Below are 17,683 nucleotides of genomic sequence, written 5' to 3'. Positions count from 1 at the left end.
AGAGTCTCCTGTGCTGGAGCTCTGGCTGAAGATTCTAGAACTCACAGAGCCCATCCCACCCACCGTGTGCTCACCCCTGTCATCAGGAAACCTCCTGGCAGCAGGACCCTGCCCAGGCCCATCTTTCTGTTGGCCAACCCTAAGGAGCGGATCAGAAAAACACTGAAGAGATGACTGAGCTTTCTGTAGGCAAAGGAATGGATGAAGGAGCTTTATCAAGTTTCTCGCAGACCTCCTGATCTGTCAGTGTAACGCTATAGGAGCCTCCTTCTCTTGTCAAAACCCAACATCTGCATTGCTGTTCCCTCACAGTCACAGCAGGAAACCGAGAGCACAGACCCTGGAAAGCACCTTTCCTTGGAGGTAGCCCCTGCCTGCTTGTGCTTCTTGGAAAGCTGCCTCTGCCCATGTCCTGGGAGTGACCTGGAGCTGTGAGAAGCTCTGAGCCATGCAGCACCTTCTTGTCAGCAGAAGGACCCTACCCTGATGGGGGTCTGTCCTTCCACCCACAGCTTCTCCCTCAGTGCCCCTGGGGAGCTCCCTGGGAAGGCTGATTCCAGCAAACATCGGACACCCTGCCCCAGCACACAGCCCCTGGGGCGCAGGGACCCTGCTCTGAAGGACAGCCCTGGGCACCCCTGGCTGCACACACACATTCACACCCTGCAGCCGTCCCTGGGAGAAGGCAGCCGTTGTGCCCTGTCCCTCTGGCAGTGCAGCAGGGAATTCCTGCTCTGGAGCATCTCCTCCTCCTCCTCTACACTGCAGAGAGATCACTGTGGGCCATGGTAGCTGAACGAGACCCCTCCAGGAACCTCCTGTTCATTGCCCTGCAGCCAGAGACTTACCGTGCAGAGGGCTGTGAAGGTTTGTCCTCCAGTGAGCTCTCAGCCCAGGCCGCCTTCAACCTCTCTCCGCCCTGCCTGTCCCCACTCAGTGCCTGCAGCAGAGCCCTCAGCCCTGCTGCGCTTGGCAGAGCAGCTGCTCCTGGGCAGAGCTGTCTGTCTGCCATTCTGCCTCCTTGCCGTGAGCTCCCTGCGTCCCAGGAGCCTGGAGCAGCTGAGCAGCAGAGGACCAGCCCAAGGCATTTAAATGACCTCTCTGGTGGGTTTGGGGCCAAGTCCATGAACCTCGGACATGCTGGGGAATTATAGAATCATACAACGGTTAGAGTTGGAAGGGACCTTCAAAGGTCATCTAGTCCAACCCCCATGCAAGGAGAAGGGACATCCCCAACTAGATCAGGTTGCTCAGAGCCTCATCCAACATGGCCTTGAACATTTCCAGGGATGGGGCATCCACCACCTTTCTGGGCAACCTGTTCCAGTGTTCTATAACCCTCAGTGTAAAAATTTTTTTCCTAATATCCAATCTAAATCTAACTCCCTCTATTTTGAAACCATTGCCTCTCATCCAATCAAAACAGGCCCTACTGAACAGCCTTTCCCCATCTTTCTTGTAGGCCCCCTTCAGGTACTGGAAGACCACTATAAGATCTCCCCGGAGCCTCCTCTTCTCCAGGCTAAACAGCCCCAACTCTCTCAGCCTGTCCTCATAGGAAAGGTGCTCCAGCCCTCTTATAATCTTTGTGGCCCTCCTCTGGACCTTCTCCAACTGGTCCATGTCCTTCTTGTGTTGGGGGCTCCAGAACTGGACACAGTACTCCAGGTGGGGTCTCACGAGGGCAGAGTAGAGGGGGAGAATCACCTCCCTCGATCTGCTAGCCACGCTTCTCTTGATGCAGCCCACGATGCGGTTGGCCTTCTGGGCCGCAAGGGTGCATTGCCGGCTCATGTTGAGCTTCTCGTCCACCAGCACTCCCAAGTCCTTCTCCTCAGGGCTGCTCTCAACCCATTCCCCGCCCAGCCTGGATTTGTGCCTGGGATTGCCACGACCCAGGTGCAGGACCTTGCACTTGGCCTGGTTGAACTTCATGAGGTTGGCACCGGCCCACCTCTCCAGCCTGTCAAGGTCTCTCTGGATGGCATCCCTCCCTTCCAGTGAGTCGACGGCACCACACAACTTGGTGTCATCAGTGAACTTGCTGAGGGTGCACTCTATCCCACTGTCCATGTCGCCGACAAAGATGTTGAACAGGGCCGGGCCCAACACGGACCCCTGAGGAACGCCACTCGTGACCGGTCTCCACATGGACATTGAGCCGTTGACCACCACTCTCTGAGTGCGGCCATCCAGGCAACTCCTTATCCACCGAGTGGTCCGTCCATCAAACCCATGTCTCTCTAGTTCAGCGAGAAGGATGTTGTGCAGGACGGTGTCAAAAGCTTTGCACAAGTCCAGGTAGATGATGTCCGTTGCTCATCCCTTCTCCACTGATGCTGTCACCCTGTCATAGAAGGCCACCAAATTGGTCAGGCACGATCTGCCCTTGGTGAAGCCATGTTGGCTGTCACCAACCACCTCCTTGCTCTCCATGTGCCTTAGCATGGTTTCCAGGAGAATCTGCTCCATGACCTTGACAGGCACAGCGATGAGGCTGACCAGCCAGGGTTGCCTGTTCCCCTTTTTAAAAATGAGGTTATGTTACCCCTCTTTCTGTCATTGGCGACCTCACCAGACCACCATGACTTTTCAAATACAAAGGCCAGTTTCCCTTTATATCATATAATTCTTGGCATCCTATCTTCTTGATATTTTTCTGATCCACGTACCTCATGTACAAATGGAGCCAGACTGCACTGTAGAGAGACACAATAAAGAAACCAGTACAAAATTATTTCTTCAGACACACATCCCTATTTAACTTCTCTGGAGCAAGGTGCAGTTGCAGCATGCAGGACTGGGTCAGGAGCCAAGAGCCCAAATGCCCTGTGGGGAGCTCTGGCTTTTCCATTGCTCTCCAGTTACCCCCTGCCCTTGCACCTTGTTCAGAATCAGATCCCTCTCAAATACCCAGGTGCTGCTTTGAGCTTCAAGGAGTCAGAAGCCTCGCCTCGTCTGTCAGCAACAGGATTATCTCTTCAGCCAGCTCCTTCACTGCGTTTGTATCTATCTGTCTCTGACAAACATCTCTAGTGAGGTTATTCCTTGTGAGTGGTGAACCTCACTGGAAGCACCTAAGACAGGTGAGAAGCGTGGGTTCTTGTTTATTAAATTTTACCATCCTCTCCTTCTGTTTGTTTGCAATGAAGGAAACCCTGCTGTGCCTGTGTGCAGCCAGGTCTCTCAGGAAAGCAGGTGGGAGTTGGTGCAGAGGAGCTGTCACCTCCAGCTGCATTCTTGGGTGGAGAAGTCTGATGTCAGGAAAAGTGATGCAAGTCCCAGGAGGTCGATGAGAGGAATGGTGGGGCTGGAGTGGTGAGGAATCAGATTGTCCGTGCAGTGCCTGACCTCCAGGAGGAGCTGGTCCTACCCATCCTGATACCATTAGCAAATGTCCCGCATCCATATCAACTGGAGAGTGCAGCAATCACTCCTTCTGACAACCGAAAAATTAATAAAATTGAAAAAAAAATAATAAACTTAAAAAAAAAACCTTTCTATTGAATATTCATTGAAAGCTTCCCCTTTACCTACACTCTGGAGACCTCTCCAATTATCTCTCCGAGAGTTGAAGATTGTAGGAAATAACTGGAAGAGACATGGCCTTTTGCATTTTAATGAGCCCCAGGGTGTACCTGCTGCGGAGACCATGAAGCTCAGACACTGAGAGGAGCCTGGACAAACCCCTGAAGAAGCCAATGTCAGAAGCAACCCCTGCAGTTTCAGGGAGTATTAATGGGTCCCACTGAGGATTGTTACCAACAAAGCCTCCCTGGGGGCTGGTTAGAGGAGAAAATGGGAGGCAGAGATGAGAGGCAGGCAAAGGCCATGTAAAGGTGGCTCTGAGGCTGAGTGAACGTCCATGTGTTGCATGAAGACAAAGGGCCATGGCCTGACCCCCAGCCCCTGGGAAGGGAGATCCTGTGGGTCACACATTGCTTAGGGCTTTTCCTGGGGCAGTGTGATGTGGGAATGTGTGGTGCCAAGTGCAGGACTGTGGTACGATGCTTATGAATCTCTCCTTGGTGGAGTGAGGAGGACTTCATGTCTTGGTTCCATCAAGTTATGGTGTCTCCTCACAGGCCTGGGTTGTCCCAGTAACAGCGATAGTGTGGAGGAAGACCTTTTCTCTGTTGTGGGCTTCTCGCCCTTCCACAACTCTTAATCATCTCCAGCACAGGGTGTCCTGGAGGGTCTCACACCTACAGCTCTTGCCTTGCATGCTGTCAGTCTTCCTGCACGCTCCCAGTCTTCCTTGCTTACCCACCTTGCTCTCTCACTTCAGGATCCCACTACCCTTACTTGTATCTTTCCATCTGCTCTAGCTGTTGCTTAAAACACGAAATGATGGGATGGTCTAGGAGCTCTGTTGGTGACCTGTTGTAGCACAGAATTACCCTTGGAGAGACATTTCTTTGTTTTATTCCCCTCATCTCAACGTCTCCCTTCATCTCAACGTCTTCCATTATTTCCTTGTCATGCTTTTATTACTGTGAAGCAAAGCTCCACCATCTCTGAAACCACCCTTCAAGCACTCTCAGGATACTCCTAGTCTGCCCTGAGCCTCTTTGCTGCTGAGCTGAAGATGCCCAGGTCCTTCTTCCTCTATACTCAGAACATATGGTTGAGGCTCTGAAGCCTGTCTTGGCAGACCTCTTCTGGGACCCCTCCAGCTCCTCCCAACTCCTCCACATGTGGAACTGCAGACAGGGACACACCTGTGTATGGAGCCACACCAGTGCTGAGGTGAAGGGGAAGGTAACTCAAGTTGTCTGATTTGACACATTCTTCCTAATGCAGCCCCAGCTGGCCTTGTTCATGGTGAGCATGCACCACTGGCTTGTATGGCATCCCTCGCAGTGCCTTCTCCTCAGAGTCACTTCTCAGCATGTCAGCTTACAGTTGGCCCAATAAATGGGGTTATTCTCCCCTCCGATGCAGGACTGGCTACTTCTTCTGGTAAACTTCAAGAGGTATCTCTTGGCCAATTCCCCAAGTTACTCAAGGTTCCCCAGGCTCCATTTGGTCGGCTGTTAATGTCTGTGTGCTCATGACTCACCCTCACTCAGGTGTGTCTGACACAATAACAGCAGGAGGAATTTCAGGATACTATAGAAAATAAAAGACGTACTAGTTTAATTTCTGGCCCAGCTATGAATTATTGTGACAACTGTCTCTGCAACAGCAAATGAGGATACAAAGCAAGCAAATCAAGCACCAGTGGAAATAGACTTGATGAAGGTTGGTGTGCCAGGCTGTGTTAGTGGAAAAAGTTATTCCTATATAGACAGACAGACAATATGACTCCCTCAAGGAGCTGGTCTTCAACCCTTCTGGCCAATGTTCTTCTGCCTTCTCCTGCAGACCCCTCAGCTCTCAGCTGACTCAGATACAAAAATGAGGCATGTAGGTGGTGAAAGCAAAGATGAATAATTGGGAGAAACAAACATCCAAGTATCCAGGAATGAAGTTAGAAAAGCTAATACCCAAATGGAATTGAGTCTGGCCAGGGATGTCAAAGACAACAAGAATGGCCTCAATAAGTACATAGGTGACAAAAGGAAGAATATGGAAAATACGGGCCCATTGCTCAACGATCAAGGGACTGGCTTACACAAGACATTGATACCGTGGACGTACTGAACACTTTCTTCACCTCTGTCTCCACTAGCAAGGCTTTGACGAATCTCAGGTCCTAGAGACCAGTGGGAAAGGTTGGAACAAGGAAAATGCACCCTTCGTAAAAGAGTATCAGGTCAGGGAACAGTGACTTTTTAATGTCATTCTGAGGTCACCCTTGATAATCTTTGATCGATGATGGTGACTGGGAGAAGTGCCTGGAGACAAAAGTAAAGCAAATGTCAGACCCATCTTCAAGAGTGGCACAAAGGGAGAACCAGGGAATTGCAGGTCTGTCAGCCTCACCTTGATCCCTAGGAGGCTGATGGAACAGCTAAATCTGGAAAACAATTACCAGGCACTTTGAAGACAATAAAATGATCAGGAGTTTTCTGCATGGCTTCACCAAGGGGAAATCATGCTTAACAAACTGATAAACTTGTATGATGAAGTGATTGGCCTGGTAGATGAGAGCAGAGCAGCACTCAGAGAGTGGTGGTCAATGGCTCTCTGTCCAGGTGGAGACTGGTGACGAGTGGAGTTCCTCTGGGGTCCATATTGGGGCACATCCTGTTTAAGATCTTTGTCAGTGGCATGGACAGTGGGATAGAGTGCACCCTCAGCAAGTTTGCTGATGACGCCAAGCTGTGTGGTGCCATCGACACGCTGGAGGGTAGGGATGCCATCCAGAGGGACCGTGACAGGCTGGAGAGGTGGGCCTGTGCCAACCTCATTAAGTTCAACCAGGCCTGCATCAAGAGAAGCGTGGCCAGCAGGTCGAGGGAGGTGATTCTCCCCCTCTACTCTGCCCTGGTGAGACCCCACCTGGAGTACTGTGTCCAGTTCTGGAGCCCCCAACACAAGAAGGACATGGACCAGTTGGAGAAGGTCCAGAGGAGGCCACAAAGATGATAAAAGGGCTGGAGCACCTCTCTTATGAGGACAGGCTGAGAGAGTTGGGGCTGTTCAGCCTGGAGAAGAGGAGGCTCCAGGGAGACCTGATAGCGGTCTTCCAGTACCTCAAGGGGGCCTACAAGAAAGATGGGGAGAGGCTGTTTAGTAGGGCCTGTTGCAGTAGGACAAGAGGTAATAGTTTTAAAATAGAGGTGGGTAGATTTAGATTAGAAATTAGGAAAAAATTTTTTACGATGCAAGTTATAGAACACTGGAATAGGTTGCCCAGAAAGGTGGTGGAGGCCCCATCCCTGGAAACGTTCAAGGCCAGGCTGGATGAGCAACCTGATCTAGTTGGGGATGTCCCTGCTCCTTGCAGGGGGGTTGGACTAGATGACCTTTGAAGGTCCCTTCCAACCCTAACCATTCTACGATTCTATGATTTCCAAAGACACTACAGGTATCCAGGTCGGCCTCTAGATCCATCCAGCGGTAATTCATTGCGGGTAATAGGAACTTTTCTCTAAGCTGGGCCTGCTGAGTCCCCACTGCATCTTGTGCAATTGTAGAGTCTGTCTTTGTGGATGCCTTGGTTTAGGAATTTACCTTGAGATGACTCCACCGTGGGCAATCCATCACTATGTGAGGTACCAGTCACTCCCCACCCAATGCACATGCTGCTTCAGGAGATCCACTGGGCTCTCCAGGAAGCTCCAGATTCCCCTCTTGAAGGGGTTCTCTGCCATATGGAAAGCCCCAGGTATGTACCTCAGTGAGCATTCACTCTCCCCACTGTGATTAGACACTGATGAGCGAGTTCTAAACCCAACCATTGATAGCAAGGTCACTCTAATGTTTTTGCTCCTGAACCCATGGAGCAACAGACCTGTTTGGAGTCCAGTTTCTTGGACCTGTTCATGACAGCATCTTTAGAAGAAGAGGAAAACCTTCAGGCACTGCACTGCGGAGATTTCGTTTTATTACAGAGGTGCTAGGACACCTATCCCACCTATCTCCCAGCTCTATCGACTATTAGGTAGAATTTTATACAGGCTCAAAACTGAAAAAAAAGCAACGTCATACCTCGGTATAAGTGAGGGGAAAAAATTGTGAAAAGACATAAGAACAATCTACAACATAATGATACCAATACAGTGAATAAAAAGATCCGGTTTTGTCTAGGGCAAATCAACTGTGAAAAAAGACAGGAGGTGTTTGACTGCGGAAAAATGACTAGAGAAATCCATTTCCATGCTCCATCCTTGATAACAGTAATGATAATGATAACCGAAATGATAAAAATAACAATAATGACAATGATAACAATAAAGATAATGATAAGAACACAGATCATGATAAGGGTAATGATAACAATAAGAATGATAAACAAAGCACCAGAGTCATCTGTGGTTAGTGATGAGAAGTGTATCACTATTCAGAAACATCCATGAAATCACTTTATTAATGGCATCCTTGAGCTCCTGGTTCCTCATGCTGTAAATGACGGGGTTCAGTGCTGGAGGCACCACCGAGTACAGAAATGACACCACCAGGTTCAGAGAAGGGGAGGAGATGGAGGGTTGCTTCAGGTAGGTAAACATGGCAGTGCTGGTAAACAAGGAGACCACAGCCAGGTGAGGGAGGCACGTGGAAAAGGCTTTGTGCCGTCCCTGCTCAGAAAGGATCCTCAGCACAGCCCTGAAGATCTGCACATAGGACACAACAATGAACACAAAACAGACAAATGCGAAACAGACACTGAGCACAAGAAGCCCAATTTCCCTGAGGTAGGAGTCTGAGCAGGAGAGCTTGAGGATCTGGGGGATTTCACAGAAGAACTGGTCCACAGCATTGCCCTGGCAGAGTGGCAGTGAAAATGTATTGGCCGTGTGCAGCAGAGCATAGAGAAACCCACTGCCCCAGGCAGCTGCTGCCATGTGGACACAAGCTCTGCTGCCCAGGAGGGTCGCGTAGTGCAGGGGTCTGCAGATGGCAATGTAGCGGTCATAGGCCATGACAGTGAGAAGCCAGTACTCTGCTGACATCAAAAAGAAGAAGAAAAAGACCTGTGCAGCACATCCTGCATAGGAGATGACCCTGGTGTCCCAGAGGGAATTGGCCATGGCTTTGGGAACAGTGGTGGAGATGCAGCCCATGTCAAGGACAGAGAGGTTGAGGAGGAAGAAGTACATGGGGGTGTGGAGGCGGTGGTCGCAGGCTATGGCAGTGATGATGAGGCCGTTGCCCAGGAGGGCAGCCAGGTAGATGCCCAGGAAGAGCCAGAAGTGCAAGAGCTGCAGCTCCCGTGTGTCTGCGAATGCCAGGAGCAGGAACTCAGTGATGGAGGTGCTGTTGGACATCTCTTATATTTTTGATGAGCCACTATCTGAAAAGGTAAAGACAGTGCGAGAATAGGGCAGACTTCTCTGAGAAAAATTTTGTAGGTCCTTAGACAAGGTAACTGTCCCATACTGCAGGATGAGGAGAGATGTTCTGCTGTCAGGGCTGGTGTCAGCTGACCTGTGCTGGCACCTCTTTGAACTGGAGGAGGCTCACACACAGACATTTCCCCAAAAAGTATCCGGACACTGCTGAGAGCGTAGGAGTCCAGTTTCCAAGTGCAGACCTGCAAACTCCTCACCTCATCTCATCGCACCCAAGCAGGATCTCATCTCTCCTCGCACAGCCAGGGACACAGAGGGCTCATTGTAGCTGCCCACATAGAAATGCCCAGTAGCATTTCCATGACCTCAGCATAGAGGTGTCTTCTCCATGGGGCAGCTATGTTTCACAGAAAGCCCATGGTAGAGCTGTGCCCTTGGGGAAAGCAGCCTCCATCCAGCAGGACCCTCCAGGGAAACAGCTGAATGTTTCAGTGGTGGGATGTGCTGACGGGAGGGTCAGATCATTGCCAGCCCCACAAGCTACATCTCCCAGACCCCAAAATATAAGAACCAATTTGGATGCTTTTCCTCCATTGATATATCTGCATGAGAGGACCCCCAGCATCAGTGTCTGAGCTGCCAATTAACCCTCAACCAGGACACAGTGAATCCAAGGGGAAGAAGAAGGGAGCGCGGAGAAGAGAGGAGCATGCCAAAGAACTCCTGTCAATAGAGGAAGACAAGGAGACATGGTCGGACACTTGAGCATTTCTCCTCTGTGGTGGTTGGGCTGGTGGGAAGGCAACTCATACCCAAGTCTCCATGATGTTAAAGGGTGGGCTGCGCTGCTGAGGGGGAGAGGAGACCGGGAGGGTTCTCTGGGAAAGGCATCTGCCCTGCAGGGAAATGCCTACATCCCCTCTCGCAGTGCATTTCTGTGAGCAGCTCCCTACACTCCCTGCCCCTCCCTGTGCATCCTGGAGCTGTCCCTGCCAGAGGCTGTTCCCCTCTCCCCGTGTCTCTGTCAGTGGTCACAGACCCCATCTCACCCGCTGAGTGCTCAGCTCTACCCTGCAGAAACCTCCTGGCAACAGGGCACTGCCCAGCAACGTCTCTGTGGATGCAGGGGCTAAGAAGCTGCTCAGAAAAGTCCTCATGAGAATTTGTGTCTCAGTGCCTTCTCCAGAGCAGAGAAATGAATTTCCACCTCCCACTGCCAACCAAACAGAACAAGAGCAAACACAAAGCACAGGCTCATTTCACTTTCAGATAAATGCTGCCTTTATGTCCTTCTTGAACAGGACCCTCTGTAAATGGGGCTATCTGGGGCTGTGAGCAGCCCTGACCCATGCAGCACCCTCAAACTGGAGAAGCACCTTACTATGACAGAGGTCACTCCTTGCCCCCACAGCTTCTCCCCACAGAATCACAGGGAGCTCCCGGGGCCAGCTGAGTGCTGAGCCTGGCAGAGGCAGAGTCCCTGCCCCAGCACACAGCCCCTGGGGCGCAGGGACCCTGCTCTGAAGGACAGCCCTGGGCACCCCTGGCTGCACACACACATTCACACCCTGCAGCCGTCCCTGGGAGAAGGCAGCCGTCATGCTCTGTCCCCCTCACAGTGCAGCAGGGAATCCCTGCTCTGGAGCATCTTCTCCTCCTCCTCTCCAGCAGAGAAGGTCTGAGAGTGGTACTTACAGAGCCCGCAGGCTGGGGGAGGTGCCAGCTTTACAAAATCCCTCAGAAACTGAAGCTTCAATGACCTGCAGCCAGACACTTAATATGTCAAGGGCTGTGAAGTTTTCTCCTCCCGTGGGCTCTTAGTGTTCCCTCACCCCAGGCTGCCTTTAACCTTTCTGCCTCGCTCCTCTCCCCTCGGTGCCTGCAGGCAGAGCCCTCAGCCCTGCTGCGCTTGGCAGAGGAGCTGCTCCTGAGCAGAGCTGTCTCTCTGCGGTTCTGCCTGTTTGCTGTGAGCTCCCTTTGTCCCAGGAGCCTGGCCCAGCTCAGCAGCAGAGGACCAGCCCAAGGTGGCACTTCCTCTGCCCTCCTGGTCTCCCTGGAGATGTCCCTGGGGCTCCAAGGTCTGACAGCACCTGGGAGGCAGCCGTGTCTCTCCTGGGGAGTGTAGGCTGATGCAGAGTGAAGTAATCACTGTCCCTCTCTGAACATTGTCAAGACTGATTTTGGAAGTGAGATTTGTCCTTCCATGGTGTTGTCATCTAGGAGAGATGTCAGAGGAGAGATGTCCCTGTCCCATTGCCAGGCAGGACACCGCGGCAGGGACAGGCAGGGGTCATTTCTACCCACGCAGGGCAGGGATTTGAGTCTGTACAGGTGTCTCCTCTCTGGTGAGAAGCCCAGAGCCTGGAGTGGGGTTCACCTCTGCCCCATACAACCCACAGACCCACAGGAGTCAGGAATTCTCTCGCCTCAGCTCAGTGTGCACAAAATAGGGGCTACAGGCCAGCCACTTCCCTGAGCTCCCACCATCATCCATGGGGATGGACGGTGGCAGTGAGCAGCTCACACACAAACACCCGCTAGGCACTGGAGGTGCCGGGGGTGGTCCAAGTCTGATGGACTCACTCTGCACTAAGGGTCTGCCTGTTTGCAGACCAGCTCTCAATGTAGCACTTGTAGCGGAACAGAAAATTCAAGGCTGTCTGCCTTCAAAAAGTAAAACAAACACAACCAACCCCCACAGCTCTGCTCTGCAGCCGGGTGAGTTGGGAGGGGCAATGCTGAAATGTCATTGATTTCAATAGTGGATTTAAACAGAGATCACTGCTGGTTCCTACCTGCCTGTTGGTGCACAGCAGCACTGACTCCTCAGGAGCCAACAGCAGAGTCCTCTGCTCCCCATTGCACCCTCAGCCAGGAGAACACAGAGCTCAGCCAGGGAGCTGCACGAAGGTCTTTCTGGAAGGACAGAGGCTGGGCGAATGATGGTTCCTTGAAAAATGGAGTCAGTTTTGCTTAGTGAACTCAGTCCTGACCTTTCACTGTCTTCTCCTGCTTTGACAGACTCCCATGCCCAGAGGAAGCTAATGTCCAACAGCAGCTCCGTCACTGAGTTCCTCCTCCTGGCATTCGCAGACACACGGGAGCTGCAGCTCTTGCACTTCTGGCTCTTCCTGGGCATCTACCTGGCTGCCCTCCTGGGTAACGGCCTCATCATCACTGCCATAGCCTGCGACCACCGCCTCCACACCCCCAGGTACTTCTTCCTCCTCAACCTCTCTGTGCTTGACATGGGCTCCATCTCCACCACTGTTCCCAAAGCCATGGCCAATTCCCTCTGGGACATCAGGGCCATATCCTACTTGGGATGCACTGCACAGGCCTTTTTATTTATCTTCTTGATCTCAGCTGAGTATTTTCTCCTCACCATCATGGCCTATGACCGCTATGCTGCCATCTGCAGACCCCTGCACTACGGGACCCTCCTGGGCAGCAGAGCTTGTGTCCACATGGCAGCAGCTGCCTGGGGCAGTGGGTTTCTCAATGCTCTGCTGCACACTGCCAATACATTTTCACTGCCACTCTGCCAGGGCAATGCTGTGGACCAGTTCTTCTGTGAAATCCCCCAGATCCTCAAGCTCTCCTGCTCAGACACCTACATGAGAGAAGCTGGGGTACTTGTGGTCAGTGTCTGTTTTGGTTTTGGCTGTTTTGTGTTCATTGTGGTGTCCTATGTGCAGATCTTCAGGGCTGTGCTGAGGATCCCCTCTGAGCAGGGACGGCACAAAGCCTTTTCCACGTGCCTCCCTCACCTGGCCGTGGTCTCCCTGTTTATCAGCACTGGCACGTTTGCCTACCTGAAGCCCCCTCCATCTCCTCCCCACCTCTGAACCTGGCAGTGTCATTTCTGTACTTGGTGGTGCCTCCAGAAGTGAACCCCATCATCTACAGCATGAGGAACAAGGAGCTCAAGGATGCCCTGAGGAAACTATATGAATACAACCTCTTCCATCATTAATAAGGAACCACCAGCTATATATATCTCCCAGGAATGCAGTAAAATCCCAGTCTGTCTTTTGTTCGTCTATTTGGTTTTTTTAAAATTTTTTTTAAACTTGTCATAATATGAATTGTAATGATATATTATTCATATAACTTTTTCTTAATTTTGAAACCTCTTTTTTCTCTCTCGTAAAGCCAATGTACATAAGGAACTCGGCTCATTGCAAAGATAAAGCAGCTGGAACGTAGTCCTTTGCCCCTACTCTCATCTCTCAGATCTCCTCTGGAGCTTGGGGCCCAGCCCCAGCAGGCAGAAGGGATACAGGAGCCAAGGGCACAGTTGTCACATGGGACAGGACAACACCAATGTTCACGTAGATGTTTGACCATGCAGAGCAAGGACACGCTGCAGTGGGTGTGTGGTGCACAGCCCAGTCTCCTGGAAGGCAGCTGAGACAGGCAAGTGCAGGAAAGAGGAGGCTGGTCCATTCCTTTGGTGGCATGGACAGTCCCAGAAGGTGCCCCAGGGCACCCATCACCCCCCAGCCTCCTTTGTCAGATATTTCTAGCACTACAAACTCACACCAGTTTGTGGGTGGTTTTGCTCTGTGGCCATCTCCATCCTCCTGCTGGTCTCGGCACCTGTGCTGGGGGAAGAGCCAGCCCTGCTCAGCCGCTCTTCTCACCCAGACCTTGGCCACCCTAGAGCAGGGCTGTTGGTGAGCCCTTGCATGGACACAGCTGGGGCTTGGCTGGATCTGGGCACTGGGGGACTACAAACGAAGGAGGGCTGATGGGGATGGACACTGAGGTCTGGCATGGGGGGTCTGGTGACAGCAGTTTCCCCACCCCAAACACACCCTGTCCTGTGCAGTATCTGATGAGGGAGGACCGTGGGGGCATGTGCTGGGCAGTGGGGCTGGGCTGGCTCCGGAACGGGTCACAGATTGGAGCCACAACCCAACAGTCAGGAGGTGGAAGCAAGGACAGCCCATGAAGGAGAAATTTGGAAGTGTGACCTCTGCGTACAGGCACGTGTTTAGGAAAGCTGGCAATCACCTGGAGCTGACGGGGGCTGCAGGAAAGGTCAAGAGAAAAATGAAGAGCTTCAGTCACTGAGTTTGCAGTGAAGGCTGAGCAAGGAAGGTGCTGCTGAGTGATGGGGTGGAGGGGGCATAACTGCAGACACAGACGGGGCTGAGGCACTCGATGCCTTCTTTGCCTCAGGCTTTGCTGATAAGATCCCACAAGGACAAGTGCCAGTTCCTGGCCCTGCAGGGCACTCACCCTGGCCGTGGCACAGGCTGGGGAGCAGCTCTGAGGGAAAGGACTTGGTGGGCAGGGAGCTGGACAGGAGGCAGATATGTGCCCTGGTAGCAAGAGAGGAGAGCAGTGCCCTGGGCTGTACAACCAGGAGCATGGCCAGGACATGGTGGGGGAAAGCACTCCCCCTCTATGTGGAGGTTGTTAGGCCACACCCAGAACACTGTGTCCAGTTTTGGGAACCCCAGCACTGGAAAGGTTTGGCAAGCTGAAACAGGTTTAGTGAAGGGCCCTGAAGATGATCAGAGGCTGGATCACTTTCCCTGTGAGGAAAAGCTGATGAAGCTGGGCTTGTTCAGCCTGCAGAAGGAATGGCTGAGGGGCACCTCACAGCAAGGGGGAGGGCTCATCTTTTTTACCATGAGGCTAGCCAGACATTGCAACAAGCTTTGGTCACCACAAGACATTGTGAAATCCTCCATCCTTGGAGATTTTCAAGACCCAGGGACCAAGCCCTGAGCAAGCAGGTCTGGCCATATACCTGACCCTGTTTTGAGGTTCTATAGATCTTCCAAGGTCTGCTTTGAACCTCAGTGTTTTTATCATCCTGGGATCTCTTGTCTGATACCTATTCAGCAGATGAGAGAACAGATGTACATGGGGCACAAACCCTCCTGTTTTTTATGTGACCATGTAAACCAAGTCAGGTGAACTTCTCCTCCCCTCCATTTTCTGCAAGCAGAACCTGGGAGACACTGCGTCAGACAGCTCCGCATTACCCCTGAAGCTCATTGCATCAAGTTTTAGCACCCTCAAAGGCCATGGTCTGGACCCTGAAGCTCTTACCTGTTGATTTTGGAGAGTGCCCAGAGGAGGTCTCCCAAGATGGGGTTCAGAGCCTCAAGTTTATGGTCTATGTATAGAGAAGGAGAGACCTGGCATCTTTGGCCCAGTGGCAGACAGGCTCAGAGCAGTGTAGGAGTAGCCTGAGAGTGCTTGAAGGGTGGTTTCAGAGACGGTGGACCTTTGCTTCACAGTGAGAAACAACATGAGACAAAAAGAAAAGGAGAAAGTACAGCTTAGGAGGTTGAGATTTGACATGAAGAGAAAGAAATGTCTCTCCAAATGCTGTTCTGTGCTACAACAGGTCACTCTGAGGGAATTGAGATTAGTCCGTGTCTTCGTGTTTCGAGGAACAATCAGGGAGCACAGAGAGAGATGGGTAATGTTAGGGATATGGTCTGGTGAGATCAGGAGAGGGAAGCAAGGAAGATTTTGACAGCGTGCAGGGAAAGAGCCGCAGATATGAGACTCTGTAGGACAGGCTGTAGTGGAGATGGTCCAGGGCTGTGGCAAGGCTAGAAGCTCCCAACAGAGCCAAGGTCTTTACCCCCACTATGGCTGTTGCCTGGATCACCAAGGCCTGTCAGGAGACACCACAACTTGGTGGCACCAGGATATGAAGGCCTCCTGACCCCACCAAGGAGAGACCCATAGGCATCATACCGTACTCCTGCACATGGCACCACACATTCCCACATCACACTGCCCCAGGAAAAACCCTGAGCAAGGTGTGACCCACAGGATCTCCCTTCCCAGGGGCTGGGGGTCAGGCCATGGCCCTTTGTCTTCATGCAACACATGGAGGTTCACTCAGCATCAGAGCCACCTTTACATGGCCTTTGCCTTCCTCTCATCTCTGCCTCCCATTTTCTCCTGTAACCAGTCCCCAGGGAGGCTTTGTTGGTAACGATCCTCAGTGGGACCCATTAATACTCCCTGAGACTGTAGGGGTTGCTTCTGACATTGGCTCCTTCAGGGGTTTGTCCAGGCTCCTCTCAGTGTCTGAGGTTCATGGTCTCAGCATCAAATGCACCCTGGGGCTCATTAAAATGCAAAAAGCCATGTCTCTTCCATTTATTTCCTACAGTCTTAAGGTCTTGGACAGCTAATTGGAGGGTCTCCAGAGTGGACATAAAGGGGAAGATTTTTCTGAGTATTCAACATAAAAGTATTTTTTATTTTTAAGTTTCTTATTTTTTTTTCAATTTTATTACTTTTTCAGTTGTCAGAAGGAGTGATTGCAGCACTGCCCAGTTGATATGGATGCAGGGGATTTGCCAATGTTATCAGGATGGGTAGGACCAGCTCCTCCTGGAGGTCAGACACTGCATGGACAACCTGATTCCACACCCCTTCAGCCCTGCCATTTCTCTCATCACCCCCCTGGGACTTGCATCACTTTTCCTGACATCAGACTTCTGCACCCAGGTCTGCAGCTCCTCTGCACCAACTCCCACCTGCTTTTCTGAGAGACCTGGCTGCACACAGGCACAGCAGGGTTTCCTTCATTGCAAACAAAGGGAAGGAGAGAATGGTAAAGTTTAATAAACAAGAACCACATTTGGCAAATGTATGCTAAGTCTAAGGTGCTTCCAGTGAGGTTCACCACCCACAGGGATAACCTCACCGGAGATGCTTTTCACAGGTAGATACAAACACAGTGAACGAGCTGCATGAAGAGATAATCCTGTTGCTGACAGACGAGGCGAGGCTTCTCACTCTCTGAAGCTCAAAGAAGCACCTGGGTACTTGAGAGGGATCTGATTCTGATCAAGGTGCAAGGGCAGGGGGAAACTGGAGAGCATTGGAAAGGCCGTAGGTCCCCATGCGGCACCTGGGCTCTTGGCTCCTTGTGTCTCTCTACACAAGGAGTTTAGCTCCATTTTTACATGAGGTGTTTGGATCAAAAAAAAACAGGAATCAAATGCCGAGAATAATATTATTTAAGCGGAAATTTTAGAATCCTGGAATATTTAGGTTTGGAAGGAACCTTTAAATGTTGTCTAGTCTAACACCTCTGCAGGGAGCAGGGACATCTTCAACCAGATCAGGTTCCTCAGAGCCTCATCCAACATGGCCTTGAATTTTACCAGGTACGGGACATTCACCACCTCTCTGGGCAACCTGGGCCAGTGCTCCACCACCCTCAGTTTAAAAAAAAAATTCCTAATATCTAATCTAAATCTACCTCCCTTGTCAGAGACTGAAAATGTTAATTAATGTCTCAACATCGCTAAACGATGGATGGAACCGAGCAAAATGTCAACAAACCACAATGCTAAAAACTTCAATAACTGTGAAAGAGTCTAGACAAATATCCTGGTTTTGTAGCTGAAGCAGCAACATTTGCTTATAAACTCCAAGAACTGCAAAACGGGGTGTCTTGTTTTTGTACCCTTCCCCCAGAATAGAGCCAAACCCTGTGCATGAGCTCAGGCCCTGGACAGTACCAAGCATTGTGGGTCGTTAGGGTATGGCGACCGGAAGATATCGTGCTGTACGGAAAGATAGGGCCCCTCTCCTGATGACCCATAGCAGTCAGTTAGTGATGTAAGCAGAGGGAAATAACGTTGTAAACCCAAGCTATATAACGCCGTGTTACCCGTCAATAAACGCCATTTGCCGTCCACCACACTTGTGTCTGCGAGCTGATGGACCGAGCGGCCTGGGGGTGGTCATCGTGCCGTTCCTGAACCAGGTCGCCACGCCAACAAAGG

At 51.4% G+C, this 17,683-nt stretch overlaps 1 protein-coding gene across 1 annotated transcript; it reads right to left on the bottom strand.

Moving 5' to 3' along the window:
* Positions 1–7,916: 7,916 nt before the first annotated feature.
* Positions 7,917–8,876, bottom strand: LOC147599873 (olfactory receptor 14J1-like). The gene has a single exon (XM_086753794.1). It carries the CDS (start codon positions 8,874–8,876, stop codon positions 7,917–7,919), a length of 960 nt encoding a protein of 319 aa, XP_086609920.1.
* Between the last annotated feature and the right edge of the window lie 8,807 nt (positions 8,877–17,683).

The sequence above is a fragment of the Chlamydotis macqueenii genome, chromosome 8, assembly GCF_036417535.1.
Source record: "Chlamydotis macqueenii isolate bChlMac1 chromosome 8, bChlMac1.mat, whole genome shotgun sequence".
In the NCBI taxonomy this organism is placed as follows: Eukaryota; Metazoa; Chordata; class Aves; order Otidiformes; family Otididae; genus Chlamydotis; species Chlamydotis macqueenii.
The sequence above is the reverse complement of the archived record's forward strand: the minus strand, read 5'-3'. Positions and strand labels throughout refer to the sequence as shown.

Bases quoted from the DNA above. Each gene is read 5' to 3' on its own strand.
- LOC147599873 (XM_086753794.1), bottom strand. From the start codon at position 8,876: ATGTCCAACAGCACCTCCATCACTGAGTTCCTGCTCCTGGCATTCGCA.